General features: G+C 48.4%; 1 protein-coding gene across 1 annotated transcript in view; it reads right to left on the bottom strand.

The window, feature by feature from the left end:
- The window catches only part of LOC141072619 (uncharacterized), a 130,892-nt gene that overhangs the window by 96,112 nt on the left and 21,073 nt on the right, over positions 1-13,707 (bottom strand). Inside the window, exon 2 of the mRNA XM_073559908.1 lies at positions 6,851-7,011. Coding sequence (XP_073416009.1) covers positions 6,851-6,866 — 16 coding nt within the window. The 5' untranslated portion in view covers positions 6,867-7,011. The remainder of the gene's footprint in view (positions 1-6,850; positions 7,012-13,707) is intronic.

Genomic DNA, 13,707 nt, shown 5'->3' with positions numbered 1-13,707 from the left:
CGGCTCTGCGGGTGGAGGTCGGTGCTGGAGGCTCCATTATTCTCTATGTGGAGTGCGGCTCTGCGGGTGGAGGTCGGTGCCGGAGGCTCCATTATTCTCTATGTGGAGTGCGGCTCTGCGGGTGGAGGTCGGTGCTGGAGGCCCCATTATTCTCTATGTGGAGTGTGGCTCTGTGGGTGGAGGTCAGTGCTGGAGGCCCCATTATTCTCTCTGTGGAGTGCGGCTCTGCGGGTGGAGGTCGGTGCTGGAGGCCCCATTATTCTCTATGTGGAGTGTGGCTCTGCGGGTGGAGGTCGGTGCTGGAGGCTCCATTATTCTCTATGTGGAGTGCGGCTCTGCGGGTGGAGGTAGGTGCTGGAGGCTCCATTATTCTCTATGTAGAGTGCGGCTCTGCAGGTGGAGGTCGGTGCTGGAGGCCCCATTATTCTCTATGTGGAGTGCGGCTCTGCGGGTGGAGGTCGGTGCTGGAGGCTCCATTATTCTCTATGTGGAGTGCGGCTCTGCGGGTGGAGGTCGGTGCCGGAGGCTCCATTATTCTCTATGTGGAGTGCGGCTCTGCGGGTGGAGGTCGGTGCTGGAGGCTCCATTATTCTCTATGTGGAGTGTGGCTCTGCGGGTGGAGGTAGGTGCTGGAGGCTCCATTATTCTCTATGTAGAGTGCGGCTCTGCAGGTGGAGGTCGGTGCTGGAGGCCCCATTATTCTCTATGTGGAGTGTGGCTCTGCAGGTGGAGGTCGGTGCTGGAGGCCCCATTATTCTCTATGTGGAGTGTGGCTCTGCGGGTGGAGGTCGGTGCTGGAGGCTCCATTATTCTCTATGTGGAGTGGGGCTCTGCGGGTGGAGGTCGGTGCTGGAGGCTCCATTATTCTCTATGTGGAGTGGGGCTCTGCGGGTGGAGGTCGGTGCTGGAGGCTCCATTATTCTCTATGTGGAGTGCGGCTCTGCGGGTGGAGGTCGGTGCTGGAGGCTCCATTATTCTCTATGTGGAGTGTGGCTCTGCGGGTGGAGGTCGGTGCTGGAGGCTCCATTATTCTCTATGTGGAGTGGGGCTCTGCGGGTGGAGGTCAGTGCTGGAGGCTCCATTATTCTCTATGTGGAGTGCGGCTCTGCGGGTGGAGGTCGGTGCTGGAGGCCCCATTATTCTCTATGTGGAGTGCGGCTCTGCGGGTGGAGGTCGGTGCTGGAGGCTCCATTATTCTCTATGTGGAGTGTGGCTCTGCGGGTGGAGGTCGGTGCTGGAGGCCCCATTATTCTCTATGTGGAGTGTGGCTCTGCGGGTGGAGGTCGGTGCTGGAGGCCCCATTATTCTCTATGTGGAGTGCGGCTCTGCGGGTGGAGGTCGGTGCTGGAGGCTCCATTATTCTCTATGTGGAGTGCGGCTCTGCGGGTGGAGGTCGGTGCCGGAGGCTCCATTATTCTCTATGTGGAGTGCGGCTCTGCGGGTGGAGGTCGGTGCTGGAGGCTCCATTATTCTCTATGTGGAGTGTGGCTCTGCGGGTGGAGGTCAGTGCTGGAGGCCCCATTATTCTCTATGTGGAGTGCGGCTCTGCGGGTGGAGGTCGGTGCTGGAGGCTCCATTATTCTCTATGTGGAGTGCGGCTCTGCGGGTGGAGGTCGGTGCTGGAGGCTCCATTATTCTCTATGTGGAGTGCGGCTCTGCGGGTGGAGGTCGGTGCTGGAGGCTCCATTATTCTCTATGTGGAGTGCGGCTCTGCGGGTGGAGGTCGGTGCTGGAGGCTCCATTATTCTCTATGTGGAGTGCGGCTCTGCGGGTGGAGGTCGGTGCTGGAGGCTCCATTATTCTCTATGTGGAGTGGGGCTCTGCGGGTGGAGGTAGGTGCTGGAGGCTCCATTATTCTCTATGTGGAGTGCGGCTCTGCGGGTGGAGGTCGGTGCTGGAGGCTCCATTATTCTCTATGTGGAGTGCGGCTCTGCGGGTGGAGGTCGGTGCTGGAGGCTCCATTATTCTCTATGTGGAGTGCGGCTCTGCGGGTGGAGGTCGGTGCTGGAGGCTCCATTATTCTCTATGTGGAGTGGGGCTCTGCGGGTGGAGGTAGGTGCTGGAGGCTCCATTATTCTCTATGTGGAGTGCGGCTCTGCGGGTGGAGGTCGGTGCTGGAGGCTCCATTATTCTCTATGTGGAGTGCGGCTCTGCGGGTGGAGGTCGGTGCTGGAGGCTCCATTATTCTCTATGTGGAGTGCGGCTCTGCGGGTGGAGGTCGGTGCTGGAGGCTCCATTATTCTCTATGTGGAGTGCGGCTCTGCGGGTGGAGGTCGGTGCTGGAGGCTCCATTATTCTCTATGTGGAGTGGGGCTCTGCGGGTGGAGGTAGGTGCTGGAGGCTCCATTATTCTCTATGTGGAGTGCGGCTCTGCGGGTGGAGGTCGGTGCTGGAGGCCCCATTATTCTCTATGTGGAGTGTGGCTCTGCGGGTGGAGGTCGGTGCTGGAGGCTCCATTATTCTCTATGTGGAGTGTGGCTCTGCGGGTGGAGGTCGGTGCTGGAGGCTCCATTATTCTCTATGTGGAGTGGGGCTCTGCGGGTGGAGGTAGGTGCTGGAGGCTCCATTATTCTCTATGGGGAGTGCGGCTCTGCGGGTGGAGGTCGGTGCTGGAGGCCCCATTATTCTCTATGTGGAGTGTGGCTCTGCGGGTGGAGGTCGGTGCTGGAGGCTCCATTATTCTCTATGTGGAGTGCGGCTCTGCGGGTGGAGGTCGGTGCTGGAGGCTCCATTATTCTCTATGTGGAGTGCGGCTCTGCGGGTGGAGGTCGGTGCTGGAGGCTCCATTATTCTCTATGTGGAGTGCGGCTCTGCGGGTGGAGGTCGGTGCTGGAGGCTCCATTATTCTCTATGTGGAGTGCGGCTCTGCGGGTGGAGGTCGGTGCTGGAGGCCCCATTATTCTCTATGTGGAGTGTGGCTCTGCGGGTGGAGGTCGGTGCTGGAGGCCCCATTATTCTCTATGTGGAGTGCGGCTCTGCGGGTGGAGGTAGGTGCTGGAGGCTCCATTATTCTCTATGTGGAGTGCGGCTCTGCGGGTGGAGGTCGGTGCTGGAGGCCCCATTATTCTCTATGTGGAGTGCGGCTCTGCGGGTGGAGGTCGGTGCTGGAGGCTCCATTATTCTCTATGTGGAGTGGGGCTCTGCGGGTGGAGGTCGGTGCTGGAGGCTCCATTATTCTGTATGTGGAGTGCGGCTCTGCGGGTGGAGGTCGGTGCTGGAGGCCCCATTATTCTCTATGTAGAGTGTGGCTCTACGATTCGTGACCCCCGTCACGTGACGAGGGGGGCCCACAGAGTCTGAACTGCCCCGGTCCCTGGCTACCCTTAATCCACCCCTGGTCACAGGACAGTGATGTCCCCCCTGGGACAATGTAATAAAGTTTAAAAAAAAAAAAAGTGTTAAAATAATTTTCAAAAAAATCGCCAAATAAATTAGAAAAAAAAAATATTCCCCAATATATTGATTTTTTTGGAAATAATAAAAAAAGCAATAAAAGTACAGATATTTGGTATCGCCGCGTCCGTAATGACCTGCCTTATAAAACTGTCCTGTTAGTTAACCCCTTTAGCGAACCCCTTAAAAAATAAAAATAAAAAACGAAGCAAAAAGTAATGATTTATTATCATACTGCCGAACAAAAAGTGTAATAACGCGCGATCAAAAAGACGCATATAAATATCCATGGTACCGCTGAAAACGTCATCTTGTCCCGCAAAAAACGAGCCGCCATACAGCATCATCAGCGAAAAAATAAAAAAGTTATAGCTCGCAGAATAAAGCGATGCAAAAATAATTATTTTTTATATAAAATAGTTTTCAATGCATAAAAGCGTCAAAACATAAAAAAAACTACATAAATGAGTTTTCGCTGGAACCGTACTGACCCGAAGAATAAAACCGCTTTATCAATTTTACCGCACGCGGAACGGCGTAAACGCACCCCCCAAAAGAAATTCATGAAACGCTGGTTTTTGTTCATTCTGCGTCCCAAAAATCGGAATAAAAAGCGATCAAAAGATGTCACGTGCCTGAAAATGGTACCAATAAAAACGTCAACTCGTCCCGCAAAAATTAAGACCTAACATGACTCGGTGGGTCAAAATACGGAAAAATTATAGCTCTCAATATGTGGTGATGCAAAAACTATTTTTACAATAAAAAGCGTCTTTTAGCGTGTGACAGCCGCCAAACATAAAACCCGCCATAAATAGTAAATCAAACCCCCCGTTATCACCCCCTTAGTTAGGGAAAAATAATAAAATAAAAAAAATGTATTTATTTCCATTTTCCCATTAGGGTTAGGGCTAGGGTTAGGTTAGGGCTGAGGTTAGGGTTAGGGGTGTGTTGCGGTTACGGTTGGAGTTATAATTGGGAGTTTCCACTGTTTGGGCACATCAGGGGCTCTCCAAATGCAACATGGCGTCTGATCTCAATTCCGGCCAATTCTGCGTTGAAAAAGTCAAATGGTGGTCCTTCCCTTCCAAGCTCTGCCATGCGCCCAAACAGTGTTTTACCCCCCACATGTAGGGTATCAGCCTACTCAGGACAAATTGCAAAACAACTTTTGAGGTCCAATTTCTCCTGTTGCCCTTAGGAAAATAAAAAATTGGGGGCAAAAATATCATTTTTGTGGGGAAAATATACGATTTTTTTATTTTCACGCCCGTGCGTTATAAACTTCTGTGAAGCACTGGGGGAGTTCAAAGTGCTCACCACACATCTAGATAAGTTCCTAAGGGGGTCTAGTTTCCAAAATGGTGTCACTTGTGGGGGGGTTTCCACTGGTTAGGTACATTAGGGGCTCTCCAAAGGCAACATGACACCCGCAGACCATTCCATCAAAGTCTGCATTCCAAAGCATCACTACTTCCCTTCCGAGCCCTGACGTGGGCCCATACAGTAGTTTTCTCCCACATATGGGATATCAGCGTACTCAGGACAAGTTGAACAACAACTTTTGGGGTAAATTTTCTCCTGTTACCCTTGGGAAAATAAAAAAATTGGAGACTAAATGATCATGCTTGTGGAAAAAATATGATTTTTTTATTTTCACGCCCGGGCATTATAAACTTCTGTGAAGCCCTTGGGGGTTCAAAGTTCTCACCACACATCTAGATAAGTTCCTTAGGGGGTCTAGTTTCCAAAATGGGGTCACTTGTGGGGGATTCCACTGTTTAGATACATCAGGGGCTTTCCAAACGCAACATGGTGTCCGATCTCAATTCCAGCCAAAAAACTCAACTGGCGCTGCTTCCCTTCCAAGCTCTGCCATGCGCCCAAATAGTGGTTTACACCCACATATGGGGTATCAGCGTACTCAGGAGAAATTGCACAATAACTTTTAGGGTCCTCTTAGCCTTGGGAAAGTAAGAATTGAGGGTGAAAATATCATTTTTGTGGAAAAAATATGATTTTATAATTGTACGGCTGTACGTTATAAACTTCTGTGAAGCCCTTGGGGGTTCAAAGTTCTCACCACATATCTAGATAAGTTCCTTGGGGGGTCTAGTTTCCAAAATGGGGTCATTTGTGGGGGGTTTCCACTGTTTAGGTACATCAGGGGCTCTCCAAACATGACATGGCGTCCAATCAGAATTCCAGCCAATTTTGCATTGAAAAAGTCAAACGGCGCTCCTTCCCTTCTGAGCTCTGCCATGCGCCGAAACAGTGGTTCCCCCCACATATCAGGTATCAGCGCACTCAAGACAAATTGCACAATAACTTTTGCAGTCCAATTTCTCCTGTTACACTTGGTAAAATAAAAAACATTGGACCTGAAGCATTTTTTTTGTGACGCACCTGAAGGGTTAATAAACTTCTTGAATGTGGTTTTGAGCACCTTAAGGGGTGCAGTTTTCAGAATGGTGTCACTTTTGGGTATTTTCTATCATATAGACCCCTCAAAGTGGCTTCATATGTGATGTGGTCCCTAAAAATAGAATGGTGTTATAAAAATGAGAAATCGCTGGTCAACTTTTAACCCTTATAACTTCCTAAGAAAAAAAATTTTTGGTTTCAAAATTGTGCTGATGTAAAGTAAACATGTGGGAAATGTTATTTATTAAGTTTTTTGTGTGCCGTATCTCTGTGATTTAAGGGCATAAAAATTCAAAGTTGGAAAATTGCAAAATTTTCAAAATTTTCGCCAAATTTACATTTTTTTTCACAAATAAACGTAAGTTATATGAATGAAATTTTACCACTAACATGAAGTACAATATGTCACGAGAAAACAGTGTCAGAATCACCGGGATCCATGGAAGCTCCGGAGTTATTACCTCATAAAGGGACAGTGGTCAGAATTGTAAAAATTGGCCCGGTCATTAACGTGCAAACCACCCTTTGGGATAAAGGGGTTTAAATTGGATGAAGGGTTTAGGAGTTCCCTCAGTTCCATAGTTTCCTATGCGGTGGACTCCAGGAAAATGGCTGCCGGGGGCTGCGCATGCGCAGAAGGAGATCTCGGGCACCAAGATCTCAGGAGATGAGCGCTGATAAAATGCTCCAGTTACATTGTATCACTATAGTGCAGACTCAAAAACAACTAAAAGTGAGGTTTGTTACTATAAATTGTTAAATGATGGGGGAGTGAGAGAAGTGAGACCCCCACTGATGTATTTCAGATAATTTGCAATTTCTATCACGGCAGTCTGATTGTGATCTACATCTCAAAGGGCTTTACTGCAACTTACTGCAATATCAAAACTCGAAGCCCAACATTGTTGTTTTAGACACTTTTCCATGAGTTTCGTGCAGTCACAAGGATTCCTAGAGCATTGTTATATTGTTGTTACCTTCCATTTTTAGATGTCCGGTATAACAAGAAGTTATAAATAAATAAAATTCTCACCGGAGCGCTCGGACATTTTGTTTTTCGTTGATGCTTTCTTGTGGTTTACGTGTAGAACACTTGGTCTCCTCTTCCAAATTCTTTTTTATTAGTCTTGTATCACTCCTTGAAGCTGAAGTTGATTATTTTGGATGTTGTGGATGTGAAGTGTGAGAACGTGTCTGTAATGAAAGCAATTATAAAGAGATCATGAAGACTTCATATTTTCTTCTACACTAAAGTGGTTGGCCAAGACTTTCCATCCCCCTTTGTGCCAAAAATGCATGGACACGCCTCCTGATGAAGTAATACACAAAACGTGCGTTGGGGCGAAGGGGAGCACTGGTGTCTGCTAAATGTGTAAGTATTATATTGTCATCTTCATTTTGCCTTTCTATTGACTGATAGTATTATGCAGTTACTAGGGAAGTTCTGCTGATAATTTATTAACTATCTAGTTGAATGCATGATAAGCTTTTTAGCTTCATGCATTTTTGGCACAAGTAATTTATTTATTCATGATCTTTGGAAAAATATTTGTTTCACCTAACACATGACAGTCACCTAGCTCCCCTCAATTTGCTTATGTAGTCTCTGTTGTTTTAATATTTGAATAAAATTTATTTTTATCTAGATTTATACTCGTTGTTCTAATTTTGGTGGTGTACATTGATGAGAGTTGTTCCATAATAATGTCTTGGGCATTTGTGTAATACACTTCAGCAACCGGCTTAAAGAGATTGTCCGACTCTGAAAGCCCCTCCAAAAAAGATTAAACTAACTTGTGCTTTATTGTAATATACAACAATCCTACATTTTGTAATTTGACCTTTTCTTCCTTCTGAATTTCACTTCATTGCATACACTCAGTTTGCTTACATGCTGCTCTCCCGGCCTCAGCAGTTTACTGGGCTTTTTTCTCTAAGCTCACAGCCTGTGCTTGCACTGCACCTGCCTAAGTGTCCAGCACTGCCCTCCCACTACACACTCATCGGCTGTATCTGCCCTGGCACCGCCCTCTGCCGCCCACTACACACTCATCGGCTGTATCTGCCCTGGCACCGCCCTCTGCCGCCCACTACACACTAATCGGCTGTTAGTATCTGCCCTGGCACCGCCCTCTGCCGCCCACTACACAAACATCGGCTGTTAGTATCTGCCCTGGCACCGCCCTCTGCAGCACCCTGCACACTCATTGGCTGTTAGTATCTGGCCCGCCAATTTCATCTGCCCACCTTTGACACACTCATTGGCTGTTAGTATCTGCCTGGCACCACCCTCTGCCGCCCACTACACACTCATTGGCTGTTAGTATCTGCCCTGGCACCACCCTCTGCCGCCCACTACACACTCATTGGCTGTTAGTATCTGCTCCGACACCACCCTCTGCCTCCCACTACACAGTCATTGGCTGTCAGCTTCTGCCCCATCACATTCACAGTGGTGATAGAGCATCACATGTCCCCACATCACATCCACAGTGGTGATAGAGCCTCACATGTCTCCACATCACATCCACAGTGGTGACAGAGCATCACATATCTCCACATCACATCCACAGTGGTGATAGAGCATCACATGTCCCCACATCACATCCACAGTGGTGATAGAGCATCACATATCTCCACATCACATCCACAGTGGTGATAGAGCTATCACATGTCCCCACATCACATCCACAGTGGTGATACAGCTGTCACATGTCTCCACATCACATCCACAGTGGTGATAGAGCATCACATGTCCCCACATCACATCCACAGTGGTGATAGAGCATCACATGTCCCCACATCACATCCACAGTGGTGATAGAGCATCACATGTCCCCACATCACATCCACAGTGGTGACAGAGCTATCACATGTCCCCACATCACATACACAGTGGTGAAGGAGCTGTCACATATCTCCACATCACATCCACAGTGGTGATAGAACATCACATGTCCCCACATCACATCCACAGTGGTGATAGAGCATCACATGTCCCCACATCACATCCACAGTGGTGACAGAGCTGTCACATATATCCACGTCACATCCACAGTGGTGATAGAGCATCACATGTCACCACATCACATCCACAGTGGTGATAGAGCATCACATGTCCCCACATCACATCCACAGTGGTGATAGAGCCTCACATGTCTCCACATCACATCCACAGTGGTGATAGAGCATCACATGTCCCCACATCACATCCACAGTGGTGACAGAGCTATCACATGTCCCCACATCACATCCACAGTGGTGATAGAGCTATCACATGTCCCCACATCACATCCACAGTGGTGATAGAACATCACATGTCCCCACATCACATCCACAGTGGTGATAGAGCTATCACATGTCCCCACATTACATCCACAGTGATGATAGAGCTTCACATGACCCCACATCACATCCACAGTGGTGATAGAGCCTCACATATCTCCACATCACATCCACAGTGGTGATAGAGCATCACATATCCCCACATCACATCCACAGTGGTGACAGAGCTGTCACTTATCTCCACATCACATCCACAGTGGTGATAGAGCTGTCACATATCTCCACATTACATCCACAGTGGTGACAGAGCTGTCACATATATCCACATCAAATCCACAGTGATGATAGAGCATCACATGTCCCCACATCACATCCACAGTGGTGATAGAGCATCACATGTCCCCACATCACATCCGCAGTGGTGATAGAGCGTCACATATCCCCACATCACATCCACAGTGGGGATAGAGCCTCACATATCCCCACATCACATCCACAGTGGGGATAGAGCCTCACATGTCCCCACATCAAATCCACAGTGATGATAGAGCATCACATGTCCCCACATCACATCCACAGTGGTGATAGAGCGTCACATGTCCCCACATCACATCCACAGTGGGGATAGAGCGTCACATATCCCCACATCACATCCACAGTGGTGACAGAGCAGTCACATATCTCCACATCACATCCACAGTGGTGATAGAGCTGTCACATATCTCCACATCACATCCACAGTGGTGACAGAGCTGTCACATATATCCACATCAAATCCACAGTGATGATAGAGCATCACATGTCCCCCCATCACATCCACAGTGGTGATAGAGCTATCACATGTCCCCACATCACATCCACAGTGGTGATAGAGCATCACATATCTCCACATCACATCCACAGTGGTGACAGAGCTGTCACATATCTCCACATCACATCCACAGTGGTGATAGAGCATCACATGTTCCCATATCACATCCACAGTGGTGATAGAACATCACATATCCCCACATCACATCCACAGTGGTGACAGAGCTGTCACATATCTCCACATCACATCCACAGTGGTGATAGAGCGTCACATGTCCCCACATCACATCCACAGTGGGGATAGAGCGTCACATATCCCCACATCACATCCACAGTGGTGACAGAGCTGTCACATATCTCCACATCACATCCACAGTGGTGATAGAGCATCACATGTTCCCATATCACATCCACAGTGGTGATAGAACATCACATATCCCCACATCACATCCACAGTGGTGACAGAGCTGTCACATGTCACCACATCACATCCACAGTGGTGATAGAGCATCACATGTCCCCATATCACATCCACAGTGGTGATAGAGCCTCACATGTCTCCACATCACATCCACAGTGGTGATAGAGCATCACATGTCCCCACATCACATCCACAGTGGTGACAGAGCTATCACATGTCCCCACATCACATCCACAGTGGTGATAGAGCTATCACATGTCCCCACATCACATCCACAGTGGTGATAGAACATCACATGTCCCCACATCACATCCACAGTGGTGATAGAGCTATCACATGTCCCCACATTACATCCACAGTGATGATAGAGCTTCACATGACCCCACATCACATCCACAGTGGTGATAGAGCCTCACATATCTCCACATCACATCCACAGTGGTGATAGAGCATCACATATCCCCACATCACATCCACAGTGGTGACAGAGCTGTCACTTATCTCCACATCACATCCACAGTGGTGATAGAGCTGTCACATATCTCCACATTACATCCACAGTGGTGACAGAGCTGTCACATATATCCACATCAAATCCACAGTGATGATAGAGCATCACATGTCCCCACATCACATCCACAGTGGTGATAGAGCATCACATGTCCCCACATCACATCCGCAGTGGTGATAGAGCGTCACATATCCCCACATCACATCCACAGTGGGGATAGAGCCTCACATATCCCCACATCACATCCACAGTGGGGATAGAGCCTCACATGTCCCCACATCAAATCCACAGTGATGATAGAGCATCACATGTCCCCACATCACATCCACAGTGGTGATAGAGCGTCACATGTCCCCACATCACATCCACAGTGGGGATAGAGCGTCACATATCCCCACATCACATCCACAGTGGTGACAGAGCTGTCACATATCTCCACATCACATCCACAGTGGTGATAGAGCTGTCACATATCTCCACATCACATCCACAGTGGTGACAGAGCTGTCACATATATCCACATCAAATCCACAGTGATGATAGAGCATCACATGTCCCCCCATCACATCCACAGTGGTGATAGAGCTATCACATGTCCCCACATCACATCCACAGTGGTGATAGAGCATCACATATCTCCACATCACATCCACAGTGGTGACAGAGCTGTCACATATCTCCACATCACATCCACAGTGGTGATAGAGCATCACATGTTCCCATATCACATCCACAGTGGTGATAGAACATCACATATCCCCACATCACATCCACAGTGGTGACAGAGCTGTCACATATCTCCACATCACATCCACAGTGGTGATAGAGCATCACATGTCCCCATATCACATCCACAGTGGTGATACAGCTGTCACATGTCTCCACATCACATGCATAGTGGTGATAGAGCATTACATGTCCCCACATGACATCCACAGTGGTGATAGAGCATTACATGTCCCCACATCACATCCACAGTGGTGATAGAGCATCACATGTCCCCACATGACATCTATGTGGTAATAGAGCATTACATGTCCCCACATCACATCCACAGTGGTGATAGAGCATTACATGTCCCCACATCACATCCACAGTGGTGATAGAGCTGTCACATATCTCCACATCACATCCACAGTGGTGATAGAGCATCACATGTCCCCATATCACATCCACAGTGGTGATAGAACATCACATATCCCCACATCACATCCACAGTGGTGACAGAGCTGTCACATATCTCCACATCACATCCACAGTGGTGATAGAACATCACATATCTCCACATCACATCCACAGTGGTGACAGAGCTGTCACATATCTCCACATCACATCCACAGTGGTGATAGAGCTGTCACATATATCCACATCAAATCCACAGTGGTGATAGAGCATCACATGTCCCCACATGACATCCACAGTGGTGATAGAGCGTCACATATCCCCACATCACATCCACAGTGGGGATAGAGCCTCACATATCCCCACATCACATCCACAGTGGGGATAGAGCCTCACATGTCCCCACATCAAATCCACAGTGATGATAGAGCATCACATGTCCCCACATCACATCCACAGTGGTGATAGAGCGTCACATGTCCCCACATCACATCCACAGTGGGGATAGAGCGTCACATATCCCCACATCACATCCACAGTGGTGACAGAGCTGTCACATATCTCCACATCACATCCACAGTGGTGATAGAGCTGTCACATATCTCCACATCACATCCACAGTGGTGACAGAGCTGTCACATATATCCACATCAAATCCACAGTGATGATAGAGCATCACATGTCCCCCCATCACATCCACAGTGGTGATAGAGCTATCACATGTCCCCACATCACATCCACAGTGGTGATAGAGCATCACATATCTCCACATCACATCCACAGTGGTGACAGAGCTGTCACATATCTCCACATCACATCCACAGTGGTGATAGAGCATCACATGTTCCCATATCACATCCACAGTGGTGATAGAACATCACATATCCCCACATCACATCCACAGTGGTGACAGAGCTGTCACATATCTCCACATCACATCCACAGTGGTGATAGAGCATCACATGTCCCCATATCACATCCACAGTGGTGATACAGCTGTCACATGTCTCCACATCACATGCATAGTGGTGATAGAGCATTACATGTCCCCACATGACATCCACAGTGGTGATAGAGCATTACATGTCCCCACATCACATCCACAGTGGTGATAGAGCATCACATGTCCCCACATGACATCTATGTGGTGATAGAGCATTACATGTCCCCACATCACATCCACAGTGGTGATAGAGCATTACATGTCCCCACATCACATCCACAGTGGTGATAGAGCTTCACATGTCTCCACATCACATCCACAGTGGTGATAGAGCATCACATGTCCCCACATCACATCCACAGTGGTGATAGAGCTGTCACATATCTCCACATCACATCCACAGTGGTGATAGAGCATCACATGTCCCCATATCACATCCACAGTGGTGATAGAACATCACATATCCCCACATCACATCCACAGTGGTGACAGAGCTGTCACATATCTCCACATCACATCCACAGTGGTGATAGAACATCACATATCTCCACATCACATCCACAGTGGTGACAGAGCTGTCACATATCTCCACATCACATCCACAGTGGTGATAGAGCTGTCACATATATCCACATCAAATCCACAGTGGTGATAGAGCATCACATGTCCCCACATGACATCCACAGTGGTGATAGAGCATTACATGTCCCCACATCACATCCACAGTGGTGATAGAGCATCACATGTCCCCACATCACATCCACAGTGGTGATAGAGCATCACATGTCCCCACATGAC

The sequence above is a fragment of the Dendrobates tinctorius genome, unplaced genomic scaffold (assembly GCF_039654945.1).
Source record: "Dendrobates tinctorius isolate UK_male_01 unplaced genomic scaffold, ASM3965494v1 ptg000282l, whole genome shotgun sequence".
NCBI lineage: Eukaryota > Metazoa > Chordata > Amphibia > Anura > Dendrobatidae > Dendrobates > Dendrobates tinctorius.
The sequence above is the reverse complement of the archived record's forward strand: the minus strand, read 5'-3'. Positions and strand labels throughout refer to the sequence as shown.